Source organism: Dunckerocampus dactyliophorus, chromosome 1, assembly GCF_027744805.1.
Source record: "Dunckerocampus dactyliophorus isolate RoL2022-P2 chromosome 1, RoL_Ddac_1.1, whole genome shotgun sequence".
Taxonomy (NCBI): domain Eukaryota; kingdom Metazoa; phylum Chordata; class Actinopteri; order Syngnathiformes; family Syngnathidae; genus Dunckerocampus; species Dunckerocampus dactyliophorus.
In genome coordinates this window covers 5,353,632-5,368,746 of record NC_072819.1, presented here as the reverse complement: position 1 = coordinate 5,368,746, position 15,115 = coordinate 5,353,632, and the positions used below count along the sequence as shown (strand labels likewise).

Genomic DNA, 15,115 nt, shown 5'->3' with positions numbered 1-15,115 from the left:
TCGCCCAGCGGACAAGGCCAAGAAAAGAATTACCCCGTATTGACCTGAATATATGACAGTAGGCTTATGGAAAAATAAGACAAGTGGTCTTATATTTTACAGTCAGAATGACACAAATATTCATTTTCACAAATCTGCTGCTTCAGTTTTTATGATGGCAACTTTGCATCGGTTTGAACCGACTATTCATCGGTTCAAACCGATGCAATAGTGATAAGATGAATAGTAAGTAATTCCTCTTTGTCATAAAAATGAACTTTTCTACTGCGTTTCAGGCGTGCCACAAAAGAACCAGCTGACGTCATGTTAGTGATTTTCTGGTTAACATAGATGAGAGTGTTGACAAGGAAAGGCTGGAGATAACTCTTTTATCCTGATTCAGTGAGAATAACAGACCGGAAGCTTTAAAAAATAGAGGGTGGTGCTTGAAATCTTTGTTTTTCCTCTGTTAACCATGATCACCTGCAAGGAAACACACATGGTCACCCCAAAAAGGGCTTCACAGGCAAGGATATTGCAGCTACTAGGATGGCACCGAAACCAACCATTTATCAGATCATTAAGAACTTCAAGGAGAGAGGTTCAATTGTTGTGAAGAAGGCTTCAAGGAGCCCAAAAAAGTCCAGCAAGCATCTGGACTGTCTCTGAAAGTGGATTTAGCTGCGGCATCGGTTCACCACCAGTGCAACGCTTGCTCAGGAATGGTAGCAGGCAGGTGTGAGTGCATCTGCTCGCATAGTGAGGCAAAGACTTTTGGAAAATGGCCTGACATCAGGGAAGGCACATAGAAGCCACTTCTCTCTAGGAAAAACATCAGGGACAGACTGGTATTCTGTAGAAGATACAGATATTGGACTCCTGATGACTGGGGTAAAACAATTTTCTCTGATGAATCCCCTTTGATGATTATTTGGGGCAAATAAAGCTTGTCCAGACATGAAAAGGTGAGCCAAGGGAGTGGGCTCACTTACAATTTTGCCGAGGAACACAGCCATGAATAAAGAATGGTACCAAAACAGCCTCCAAAAGCACCAGCCACCCATGAACAGTTTGGTGATAAACAATGCTTTTTGCAAAGGCAAAGGTCATAACAAAGTGGCTTGGGGAACATCATAGTAACATCTGACAAAAATATCTAAAAACACTGAAGCAGCAAACTGTGAAAACCACTACTTGTGGCATTTTCTAAACTTTTGGCCACCAAATTTTGGCGCCAAATAACTTCTCAGACCTTTTCCTCCTGTCAATCACACACACCAGTGACCAGCTGGAGGAACAAAAGTATGATGTTGTAAATATGATGTCCAACACGATGAATGTTCGCCATCGCCGCCACCCACAGTAAACATATCGCTGTCAAAAGATTTTTATATAACATGTGTAATGTTTTGCAGCCTTGTCGCTATCATGGAAGTGTTTAGAAGACATTATGTAAACAAGACATGACTGACTCTTTTGTGCCAACTTTGACTCAGTGGTCATTCTTTGTTGTCTTGTTTTTTTCCTGTGTGCCATAGCATCCTTTTTCAAAATGCGTTTATACCGTACTTTCAAGCTAAATGCTTCATGTAAATGTGTTCCTTCCTAGCAGTCATCGGTGAAATAATCGCTGCAAAGGACAGAACTCGAGGTGGGCATCCATCTGTCTCTTGTTCTTTGCACTTGCTTCATCCACTGTTGTCTTAAACCTTCGTCTTTTGGAAAAGAAAACAAACTTACAGTGTCACTCGTACAGTATGAACATCCAGCAGCAATACAACATTTTGGCTTGACTACTATTTTGATGGTAAATATACTGAACCAAGTCAACAGACGTTTACTCTGCTTTAGCTGAGCGGTACTCCAGAAATGACGCTGAGCTGCGAGCTAGTTCGTCACGGCTGGCGCCATTAACTATAAATGAAATTTTTCTAAATTTAACGTTGCCTTTCAACAAATCGTCCAATGTAGAACACAATTACAAGCAATATATAATATATTTAGGCGAGGTTGATAAATCATGTCAGGGACTCTTTAAGTGCATTTTCATACAATTTCTGAGGGAAATACAGTTATGTGTGATAAATACACGTTTCGTCAAGTGTTACTGGCAAAGGTTGGCTTGTTTGAAATCTCGCCGACTTGACTAACGCCTGATGAACAAGGCATGTTGGCACGTGTGGATGGATGTTAGGTTTGGATTGAATGCCAGTACCGCTTGGCAGGAAAACCACGTAGGAGTAACAACACAACACAGCTCAGGAGCTGCCAACCTGCTACCCAATGTTAGTGTCGGGTTGACCTCTGACTCTTAGACTGCGCCGTCCTACGCACAGCTCCACATGAAGCTGCATCTCGCTTCTTGCTGCTAGCCCGGCCAGAGACCTTTTGCGTGGTTTGTTGTGCTGGAGTATCACTGCTACATGAGCTGGTGTTAATATACATGTATTTGGCCAGAGGCAGTCGGAAGCACATTTTAGAATGTCGTACAGTCAGAGTTTACCCGATTTGAGCAAAATTTGCTTGACGGGCCACAGAGCTAGAAAATCACACCTAATTTGATCTAGATGTGATCCGTATTGCAAATTCACAATTATTTTCTGTACTTGTCGACCTCATTTGACTTTACCAACACTGGTTAATATGTAGCTTCCTTCCCTGCATGGGTTTGGCAGAGAGGACTACAGATCAGGATTCAGGGCCCTTTGACTAAACGTATCGCAACCTGAAAAGCTGCACAGAACCGTGTTGCAAATGCATCCCCTAGTCAAGCAAACACAGTATGCTAATGTTCTAAGCAGCATGCAGGGCTTCCCAAAGGCCTGATGATTGACAGCCATTGATAGTCCCACCCTCCAGCCTAACTGCACATTTGCTTATCAAATCCCTAAATGGCCCATTTAGCCATCACTATTTACTTGCTCCTCACTTTGGATTCCAGCAGCCTGGAAATAAAGCAGCCGTTCTGAAGAAAAAAAATAATACTGACAGCAGACATTTGCGACACTTTCATGGTCGTCAGAGCCGAAGCGGATGAGGACGCTGCGGACGATTACTAAAGAACTATGCTTCGTCATCCAGGTCATGACAAACCTTAACTTTGGAGTTTCGTCGTCAAATCAGCTATACAATTTGTATGTACCTCTGCATGCGCTTTAAAATGTTGCTATTCAGCTGGTACACAAGCAATCAATTACAATCATTTCATCTGTGTTATTAATTCTGGCTGAGCAGTGCCGCCATTACAACATTGGTTCTGTTGCTGCTGTGTTGTGCAATATACTTACACGCTCAAACTTGCAACTTTCTAAGGCTGCATTCACACTATTGTTTCATAGTATGGTCATGCTAACATTTTTCTGAGCAGTTGTCTTATCTTAATATCAGAAATGCACTCGTATAGTCGCCGGGTCCATGTTCCGCAAAAAGCAAATAATCACCGAGGGCGCCGGAAACATGGCAATAGCAGCTGAGGTTGTAGGCAACCTCCTGATGCAGTTATTTTAATGAAATATTTAAAGTAGAACGAGTGGTGAACATTCAGTAGCTTTACCTAGATCTGCATGCGCTTTAAAACTTTGGTACTCAGCTGTCTGTGTGATCGCGATTACAATAGTGGTTCTGCTGCTGATGTGCTGTGCAAAATACCATGTGGTCAAGGACAGCCATGTTTTCCTTTTCACTTTTTCATGCACTAAAAATCATCATGAAAGTTAAAATAAAAAAAATATTCAATACTATTAAAATGAAATTCTAATTATAAAATATTTTTTAAAAAGTAAAAAGATAAGCAGATATGTCTAAAATATTTTTAATTAAATATTTCAGCTGTTTAAAATGTTTTGCAGTGTATTGCTCATTGCAGCCAATCACTGGTGCTGCGTTAAATGACGACCTGTCAGTGATTAAAAAGCAGAACAATTTTAGTAGCTTTTAACTAAAAGACAAGCTACCGCACAGTGGAAGAAGAAATGCTGACTCATGCAATGACATGTTAGCAAAAAAGACAATTTCATGGCTCAAGAATGTTCTAGATTAGTCATTTTTACTCGTAGAATCCAACACGAGAATGTGTGGCGAGAACGCGTGGCGGTGCGTTCATCGCACAATAGAACATTAATAAGAACATGAAATGTGCAAGTACTGCGCGTCTATTATGGTGATGGCAATCCTACCATTAGTGATACAATAACAACCTCTGATCAGCTCAGGCATCTTCATAAAATAAGCCTTTTAGCTTGAACCAAGATGATGATAAAGGGCGCTGAGCGCTCCCACAGACATTTCCCACACTGCGCATGTAGCGGCGAGGCAATTTAGAGGCAGACAGGTGATCATTTGAGGCCGTCTGACAGGCTGCAGCTCTTATTTTTCCCATTCCTCGGGCGACAAACGAGGGGAGTCTCGATGAAGACAGCCCTGCCGGCTTCTTTTGCGAGCGCGAACGAGCCTCTTTTGCGTTTCACCAGGCGGCACAGGAAGTGTTTAAGCTCCATTGCTAAATTGTGAAACAGACACGCCTGTAATTAATCAGCTTTCATACGCCACAATAAGCACGTCCTTACTGTCGGAATAAACACTCGGGGTTGAAATGTGATGTTCAGCCCTCATCGAGCGAGACACTTCACGACAGTTTTAGGTGTCAGAAGTGGGATTCACAGATGGGAAAGAGCCTTGTTTTTATATCTCATTTTCTTTACAGCATTAAATTATATATATTGTCTATTCGTCCTTGCGTCTGGAAACTTCCTGAAGCCTTTAACTAGCTACTAGACAATAATACATTGTAGGAAATACTTGTAGTACAGTACGTGTAACTCACCATTTTTTGAATTTACTCATCACATGTGTTTGCTGCTATGTGGAACCCATCCCTCTTTGCACAACATGCCATGTCTGGGAACAAAGGCCATCAATCTACTACATGTACTACAATAGCCGGTTAAATCCATTGCTCTTCGTGCAACTCGCCATGTCTGAACACTCCAACAAGATTCTCCCAACTAACCATCTACTCGTCGATATTTATTCAGGACTACGGTTAACCAAATGTGCAAGCAAACGATAGCAACCTCGACAGTTCAAACGAGCTATGTATTAGTCACTCAAAGTATGTGAAACAAAATGTGCATTTTACAAGAATAAAGTCAAAATATGAAGGGCAAAAGTCTGAATTTTACAAGAATAAAGCCAATATCTACAATCAAATTTGCAAGAAGAAAGTCAAAATAGTTGGAAAAAAACAACAGAAATAAAAAAAACAACTGTAATTTTCTGAGAATAAAGTCACAATATTAATAAAAAAGTCCAAATTTCAGAAGAAAATTTTTAAAAAGTTAGAATGTTATGGGAATAAAGTCAAAATATTCTAAGATAAAAATGTTGTACAATTACTTCAAAAGAAAGTTGAAATATTTGGACAAAAAAAAAACAACGGTAGCAAAAATGTAGCAAAAAAAAAACAGCTGTAATTTTACAAGAATAAAGTCAAAATATTAAGAGAAAATGAGAAAAAAAACCTCATAATATTATGAGGAAAAGTAGCATTGAGCATTTAGTAGCATAGAGTTGAAATATTAAGAAAAAAATAAAAAAAAAATTAAAGTCATATAGAAAATTAGGAAATTTTTACAATTTTAAAAAGTTACATTATGATGGGAATAAAGTCAAAATATTCAGAGAAAAAAAATAGTACTATTACTTAAGAAGCAAGTTGAAATATTTGGAAAATTGAAAAACACAGCAACAGCGGAAATGAAAAAACAGCTGTAATTTTATGAGAATAACGTCAAATATTAAGGCAAAAAAGTCGTATTCTAACGAGAAAAAAGTTGCAATTTTACGAGAAACTCATAATATTATGAGGAAAAATAACGTCATTTTAGCGGCATAAAATTGAAATATAAAAAAAACAATCGCATGTAAAATCCATTGCTCTTCAAATCCTGCTAACCCTTAAAACTAACAACTTACTTGTCAATATTTATTGAATAATACAATATGGCTGACGTCTGTTGAATCCATTGCTTTTTGTTCCGACTCCACTTTATTTAATAATACATTTAACAAAGTTTGCTTGCTATTGATAGGCTGCTGAATCCATTGCTCTTTGTGCAATGTGTCATGTCTGGCAAATTCACAAAACCTTCAAAAGTAAACCCTACATCTATATTTATTTGATTTTTCTAAATGTTTAATGTCGGATGATATGCTCGTTGTGCAAAGCGCTGCGTAAAATTGAAAGTTCTGCAAACCCTTTGAAACAGTGTCATTGTCAATATTTCTTTAATAATACATTAAACAAATGGTGCTTTACATTGCTCTGCGTACAACTGGCCGTGTCTGGAAACTCTGCAAACCCATCGGAATAATCTATTTAGCGATATTTACTTTATTTAATCATGCATTTAGCAAAGGGTGCTTGCTATTAATAGTCTGATAAATCCATTGCTCTGTTTTGCCTGGCAACGCCTCAAAACCTTCAAAGAATCTCACGACCAGTCAATAATTATGTAATAATACATTTAACGAGGGTGCTTGCTGTTGATATTCTGCTGAATCCATTGCTCTTTGTGCAACTCGCGATGTCTGTTTCATGTAAAAATAACATCTTCTACTTCCTGGTCCTAACTGGTCTTTCTGAAAGACATTTCAAGTGATTATTGACGTTCCATCCGTTTGAAAAGTGTCTTATTTTCTTCAGCCAGCAAGTTTTTACCACTTTTGGTCAAGTAGAGCACCTGTCAATCATCCTGTCAGGACGCCAGCACTCGCCTGTAGTGTACAGTTGGAGTTTTTCTACTTTCCCCTACTCCAGTCATCCCTTACCTCCTGCTCTTCACCCATCCAGCAAATCCCATCCTCCTAATTAAAAAAGCGCCCCCAGGACGGCGGCTCAAACGCAATTTGTAGCGATTTCCCAACGCTGGGATTGTGATTAAACGGGGTCTTTTTATGCTGACCACCGACTTCCAGCCGCACTTAATCTTCCATTGAAAGCCATTAGAGGCTCTCTTGACCCCCATCATACACGCCCCCCTACACGCCTCTCAGACTCCAATATCCGCCGGCCTGCAAACTGCTACTAAATGCATTATTCCCTAAGTTTGAAGCTTGCTTTGCTCGACCTGGGGAAGATTGTCTTTTACGGGTCCCAAAGGAAGAAGGAGCCGAATTAAAGCAGCAAATGAAGCGTGATAATAACACACATTGTCTTGATAACGACACTTACATTGACAGACTCCTTGCCGGCGTACTTGACCCGGATCCTGGGCTCCTGAACCACATCCAGGTTCGTGCCGGTCACCATCAGGGGGGTGTGGCCACTGAGGAAAACCCAAAGGCAGACATTAGCGATGGGGGGGTCCATATCAAAATGTCGATACTCTCACACCAATGTTCCTGATACAGCTATTCTCATATTACAATATCAATATTGTTACGTGTGGGAAAAGCACAGTATTGGTGATGGTATCATATGCATCTCAGCTTTGTAATGTAGGTGAAAAAGCGTATTATTAGTATCAAATTTGCTCTTTTTTCCCCCTAAATATTTCAACTTTTTTCTTCAATAATTTTTCTAATTTTTTTTTCGTATTATAAATTTATTCCCATAATATTTTTACTTTTACTCCAACCTAATTTTCCCAAAACTACAACTTTATTTATTTTTTTCTCATAATATTACAACTTGAAAAAAACTTTTTCTTTAATATTTCAACTTTATGCTAATCAAATGATGTAATTTTCCCCATAATATTAGTTTTTCCTGAAATTGCAACTTTTTTCTTGTTAAAAAATTACTTTTTTCTCTAAATATTTTGACTTTATTCTCGTAAAATTATGAGAATTACAGTTTTTGACATTTCTGCTTTTGCATTTTTCACATTTTCCAGCTATTTAAAGTTCCTTTTGTAAATTTTCGTCTCGTAATTATGACTTTATTCCCCAAATATTTTGACTTTGTGCTGCTAAAGTGACAGTATTTTTCCTCATAATGTTCCAACGTTATTCTTGTAAAGTTACAACTTTTTCTTGTTATATAACAGTTTTTTTTCTCATAATATTTTGACTTTATTGTTGGAAAATGACTTTTGATTTTTTTCACTTTTGCTTCTGTTTTTGTTTTCTTGTAAAATTATATTTTTAGAAAGTGCCAAAGGCCATTAAAAAATAACCATGTCCATAAATGGCCCCCAGGCCGCACCTTGGACATCCCTGCTGGAATTCATACAAAAATCACGTTTGACTTTTGACTTAACCCTTTATTCACAGATTTTTGGTGTATGAAAGTTATTTCTTCTCTTTAGCCTTCCTTCCTGGTTCTTGGGGCAGCGTTGCTATCGGAGAAGTAGTCAATGATCACACAATTTAAAAGGTTTGAACTTTGTATTAAAAATACGAGCAATATATTTGGACCCCGTGCTGGACACTAGCATCCACAAGGAAGACTGATGAAGAGCTCTTGACTTTTTGTGTTATTTCTCGGTACATTTTGAAAGGAACACATTGTTTTCTTTGGTATTCATGGCTCTCCTCCTTTTAATAAGCAGTGCATCCAATGAGAGACTGCATGATAGCGCCATCACATGGAATCTAACCAATGAGAAATGATTGAAAGCGCAGTATTGACGCAAGCGGTGGATGTGACAAGTTGGGTCCTTTTTGGCCTTTACCTGGCGATGCTCCAGTCGGGGTCAATGCGCACAACGGTGGGATCATCGATGTACTCAAAAGTGAGGCTCTCCCGGATTTTGGCGCGGTCCACACTCACGCTGATCTGGACCAGGCCGACGCCCGACAGGGATGGCGCGGAGCAGCAGACTATTTCTGTCATGGTTCGACTGCAAGGACACAAAAATGAAGAGAATGAGTCAAAATAACTAATAACAACAACTAGGTCTGGAACAAGTTGGTGCAATTTCAAGCTATAACAACTACAACTGGAAAACTGGATTATGCTCAGATGATCTGATTTTTTATTTTCTTGTTATTATTTCTTACAATTTATTTATATACATATATTTATGATTGTATATACTATTTTTCAGATTTTTCATTTTACTTTATTATATATATATATATAAACATAAATAAATACATACATGAATAATACATAAAACAAGCTATATTTAAAAAGGATACAATGATATTGTACTTTTATTATATATGTATTATATATAATATTTACAGTGTATAATACCCACCGGGCATCCTGCATGCAGTTGTTTCTGACAATATACTTAAAACACGTAGTAGTAATAATAATAATAACAATAATAATAACATATTTGGTTCCGAAGACACAGAACAATAAGTATTTTGCCTTAGACCACAAGTCTTTGTAAGGATTTCATATTTGTAAGGACTTATGGCGGTGAGCATACAGTACCTGTATATGTGACCACATGTAATGTCCTTAATCCACTTCATCATTCCGTGTCCTGTCCTACCTGCTGCTAGCTCATTAGCAGTATCTACCTCACATGACACACAATCCAAGTAATTATCCCGCTGCCTCATTAAAAATAAGCTTGGCTCTCAACCTTACACTGTAAGGCAGTCAAGACTCCAGTGCAAACGGCTTAAAATAGACGGAAAAGTAGGAGGAGGGCATGTGGGAGCAACCAGGAGAGAGAAGGAGGAGTGCGCAAAGAAGAAAGACAGGTTTGAATTAAAAAATATAAATATATATATATATAGACAGAGATGTCCACAGGAGCACAATGTCTTCATACTGCAAGCTATTATTAGCCAGCTGATGCTACCAATAGCTACAGTGAAACGTGATTCTTGCACATTTTGAATTTTTTCCCCCAAGTAACAAAAGAAATAGACATGATCTGTTCCAGGGTCAAAATGTTGTCATGATTAAAAAAGCTAGAGAGAAAAACTAACCTAAAGAACTCGCACGTCTGGTTTCCAAACTGAACGCTAACGTTGCTGCCGGCGCCGAGGTTCTCCCCCATGATGGTGACCTTGGTGCCCCCGGACTCTGGGCCTCTGCTGGGTATCACACCTGCGATGGTGGGTGTCTTTAAAAAACACAAAAACTAGAGATGAGCATGTGTATGGAAAATGACAGACGGATAGATGCATGGTATCGTGTTCATGTGTTGTACCACAAAGGAGTAGAGCTGATTGGATCGAGCTCTGAGTTCAGGTCTGCACTCCCCGACGCAAAGCTGGACCGGACCGGGTCGACTCTCAGCGGGGGCCGCATCCATCTCACACACAATCCTACAAAAATAACAAACACTAAGTTTAACTTTTGGTCAAGGTCAAAGCATGTGGAGCAGAGTTAGGAGTCACCAAACTTTGCCACCATGCCACATCCACGTCTTAGCGTAAAAATTCACAATCCTCATAATTTAACATGATCCATCTCTCTAGTATACTCACTTCAACTCTGGTGGTGATTGGGAAAATTCCCTAGCAGGAGTTAGTTCAGGTGGGACCCTTGGTTATAGCCAAAATGCAATCTCTATACCAAAACGGCCGACTACCTGTTCGTTTTACAGCATCAATTGTTTCAATGAGTTTTGTGCATCCTGTCATGATGATAACAATGTGGACCAGATTTCTTCACAGTTCATCGTGGTCCATCTGTTTGGTGTACCTGGTTCAATTTTGGTGGTGACTGAGGGAATTGCCTACGAGGATTTGGTTCAGGTAGAACCCTTGTTTATGCCCAAAATACCCCGAAAATGTCACCTTCAAAGCAAAATGGCCAACTACCTGTTTGTTTTGCAGCATCATTTACTTGATGAAATTCGTGCATCCTGTCAGGATGATCACCTGGACCCAATTTCTTGTCAGGTGCTATTAGGTTACGACCCACCTTGGGGCGCTTCATGTTTCATGGCGAAGCACCAAATTTTGCCGCCAAGCTTCACCTAAACGCTGCGGTGAAAACACACAATTTTCACAACTTATTGTGGTCCATCTGTCTTGTGTACCGGTTGAATTTTGTGATCCGTCTATCCGTCTTCTTCCGCTTATCCATGGTCGGGTCGCAGGGACAGCAGCCTAAGAAGGGAAACCCAGACTTCCCTCTTCCCGGCTACTTCGTCCAGCTCCTCCTGAGGCGTTCCCAGGCCAGTTGAGAGACGTGGTCTCTCCAACGTGTCCTGGGTCTTCCCTGAGGCCTCCTACTTGTCGGACGTGCCCTGAACACCTCCCCCGGGGTGGCCTTCAAGAGGCATCCTGACCAGATGCCCGAGCCACCACTTCTGGCTCCTTTTAATGTGGAGGAGCAGCAATTCTACTCCGAATTTCTTCCCGACGTCAGTGACAGGAACCGCCAAGAGAGTCCATGCACCCCTTCGGAAAAAACTTTTTTCGGCCACTTGTACTCACAGTCTTTCAGTCAATACCCAAAGCTCATGACCAGAGATGAGGGTAGGTACGTAGCGCTACCGGTAAATTGAGAGCTTTGCCTTTTGGCAATCACTGCAGACGCCGCACCAATTCATCTGTCAATCTTGCGTTCCATCCTTCCCTCACTCGTGAAGACCCCGAGGTAGTTAAAATCCTCCACTTGGGGCCGGATTTTATCCCCGACGTGTACATGACACTCCACCTGTTTCTGGGTGAGAACCATGGACTCGGACTTGGAGGTACTTATTGTCATCCCAGCTGCTTCACACTCGGCTGCAAACCAATCCAGTGAGAGCTGAAGATCACGGTCCGATGAAGCCAGCAGGATCACATGATCTGCAAAAAGCAGAAACCCAACCCTGTAGCCACCAGACCGGATCACCTCAACTCCCTGACTGCGACTACAAATTCCATCCATAAAAGTAATGAACAGAATCGCTGACAAAAGGCAGCCCTGGCGGAGTCCAATCCTCACTGTAAATGAGTCTGACTTATTGCCGGCAATGCGGACCAAGCTCTGAAACCGATGAAGCAACCTGCCTGAATTAGGTGGTCTGGTACCCCGTACTCCTAGAGTACTCCCCACGGGATTCCTTGAGCAACACGGTTCAATGCCTTTTCCAAGTCCACAAGTTTTCACAACACAAACTCTCATGCACCCTCAAGGACCCTGCTGAACGTGTAAAGTTGGTCCGCAGTTGCACGACCAGGACAAAAACCACACTGCTCCTCCTGAATCCAACATTCACCTATCTGGCGGATCCTCCTCTCCAGAAGCGTTGAAAAGACCTTACAGTAAAGCTGAGGAGTTTTGTGGTGATCGGGTGAAGTCCCTAGGTGGAGTATGTTCGGGTACGACCCCTGGTTATGGGCAAAATCCCGCAAAAATGGCACATTCAAACCAAAATCGACGACTTCCTGCATAGGTTCTTGAATGATTTTCCTGCATCCTGTATGGACCAACATGCGTCAGATTCCGTGTCGAACGGATGAACTGGTGGTGGATGTTAACAGTCCAGGGGGACGCTTAGTGACCAAATGTACTTACTGTTCAGCGATGATGTAGCCGTCCTGCACAGGAGCACACCTCACGCCCGCCACCTCCACTTTGCCCACCACATCCGAGAAGGAAAGACCCAGGTTGGTGCCATGGATGGTTACTCTTGTACCTCCTTCGGGGGGTCCAGCCACTGGGGTCACCTACATGGGTGGAAGGAAGATGAGGGTCAACGCTTGCAATATAACACGACCCCGTGTTCATTTTACCATTGACAGTCATGCATTCAATCACTAAACCAAACACAAGAAAATGTTATCTTTCGGCTTTTCCTTACAGCACGAATCCCTTCTGTGTAAAAGGCACAGGGAAATAAATGCTGTGCCAATTTCTGGGCTCTCTGTGTGAACGAGCCTAGAGGGTACAATATTAAGGGTTGACATCGCCAACTAACGCCCTAGCATGCATTTTGCAACAACAAGTAGTCGGGAGGCGTGCAGCAGAGTAGATAGAGAGGAAAAACAATCAATAAGCTGCTACTGGTCGTGCAAGCTGAAGGGAAGAAAACCAACATTCAGTAGTAACCCCCTCCTTTTCCGTGTATATACCCACTGGGGGGGCTACGGCTTCCCAGTGGGACACTGGCATTGTAATCTAGATTCTGTGGACATTAATTGCTCTGGATGTAAAAGTAAGTGTGTCACCGCACTGCCTAAAGGGGCCTGAATACGTATAAATCTTTCAGCACTGCTTGGGCATGCAGGGTATGGAGGGTTGGGGTGGGGGGGTGGTGGTGGTGGTTTATAATAGCTAAATATATCCATGTCAAGAAATGGCAGCAGCTATTTGAGTAGACTTAAGAGATAGTTACATAAGCAATAGGGGGCCTGGAAAAAGATCCTATACACAGCAAAGACTGGCTTTGGTTGGGGTGGTGTGTAGGGGGGGAGGGGGGGGGGGTGGATAAGCGGAGGGAATGTATTATTTATTGTTAAACATATGCAAGCTGACTGATCAAATGTTTGTGTCAATAAGGTAAGATTACAGTCATGACAGTATGTGTTTGTTTGTGTAAGCTGACTCTTCTACTCCTGAACCGCTGCACACAGAAAGCTGAAAATGCTTCAAATACTGTGTTGCATGTGACAAATAACACCGCACTGTGCATGATATGCTGCTATCCCTCCAGACAAAGTAAACGATGATGATGGATAAACTACTGTGTCCTTTGGTTACTTTAGTTGAGGACAGAGTCTTCAGAAGTGTTTCAATGTTGTTTGTTTCATCGTAGGAGTGCTTGGAGGACACTGAAATAGTTACAGCCATGCATGATATGCTGCTACGCCTCCAGAACAATAAAAGAGAAGATGACGGAAAAAGTACTGTGTCCTTTATTTACTTTAGTTGAGGACAGGGCCCTCAGAATTACCTCAATGTTGTTTCATCATAGGAATGCTGTGACGGTGCTGGAATAGTTACAACCGTGCATGATATGCTGCTATGCCTCCAGAATAAAGGAAATGATAGAAAAACTACTGGTCCTTTGATTACTTTAGCTGAGGACAAAGTCTTCATAAGTACTTCAGTGTAGTTTGTTTTATCATAATAGGTACTTTGAATTTTGTTGCAATGATGCTGGAATAGTTACAACCATGCATGATATGTTGGTATGCCTCCAAAACAAAGGAAATGATGATGGAAAAACTACTGTATCCTGTGTTTACTTTAGTTGAGGACAGGATTTTCGGGTGCACGTCAGTTATGTTTGTATTATCATAGGAGTACTTTGGCAATGCTGGTATAGTCACAGCAGTGCAAGGTATGCTGTTATGCCTCCAGAACAAAAAAAAGAAATGATGACAGAAACACTACTGTGTCCTTTCTTTACTTTAGTTGAGGAGAGAGTCTCCAGAAGTACTTTGCTGTTGTTTGTTTTATCACAGGGATACTATGACAAAGCCACAATAGTTACAATTGTGCATGATATGCTGCTATGCCTCCAGAAGGAAAAAAGTAAATGATGATGAAAAAGTACTGTGTCCTTTGTTTACTTTAGTTGAGGATAGGATCTTCGAAAATACTTTGATGTTGTTATGTTTTTTTATCAAAAGAACAGGGTACTTTGATGATGCTGGAATAGTTACAACCATACATGATATGCTGCTATGCCTCCAGAAAAGAAAAACGTAAATGATGATGGAAAAACTACTGGTCCTTTGATGACTTTAGTTGAGGACAAAGTCTTCATAAGTACTTAAATGTTGTTTGTTTTATCATAATAATAGGTACTTTGATGCTGCTGCAATGATGCTGGAATAGTTACAACCATGCATGATATGCCGGTATGCCTCCAGAACAAACAAAATAAATTATGACAGAAAAACTGCTGTGTCTTTTCTTTACTTTAGTTGAGCACAAGGTCGGTTTAGGTGTACACTGAGGGTGCTAAATTAGTCACAGCAGTGCATGATATGCTGTTATGCCTCCAGAAAGATGAAAGGAAATGATGACGGAAAAACTACTGGTCCTTTGACTATTTTAGTTGAAAACAAAGTCTTCAGAAGTACTTTGTTTTATCATAATAATAGGGTTGATGATGCTGGAATGATGCTGGAATAGTTACAACCATGCGTGATATGCTGCTATGCCTCCACAACGTCCACTGAGTGCTGTGTCCTTTGTTTACTTTGGTTGAGGACAGCGTCTTTGGGAGTATTTCAGTGTTGTTCGGTTTAGAAAAAAAGAAATAAAAATCTTGAA

General features: G+C 40.8%; 1 protein-coding gene across 1 annotated transcript in view; it reads right to left on the bottom strand.

The window, feature by feature from the left end:
* The window catches only part of plxna2 (plexin A2), a 231,996-nt gene that overhangs the window by 45,007 nt on the left and 171,874 nt on the right, over positions 1-15,115 (bottom strand). The window contains exons 13-17 of the mRNA XM_054783875.1: positions 12,407-12,558; positions 10,101-10,218; positions 9,877-10,013; positions 8,655-8,822; positions 7,211-7,304 (exon numbers count right to left, since the gene is read on the bottom strand). Coding sequence (XP_054639850.1) covers positions 7,211-7,304; positions 8,655-8,822; positions 9,877-10,013; positions 10,101-10,218; positions 12,407-12,558 — 669 coding nt within the window. The remainder of the gene's footprint in view (positions 1-7,210; positions 7,305-8,654; positions 8,823-9,876; positions 10,014-10,100; positions 10,219-12,406; positions 12,559-15,115) is intronic.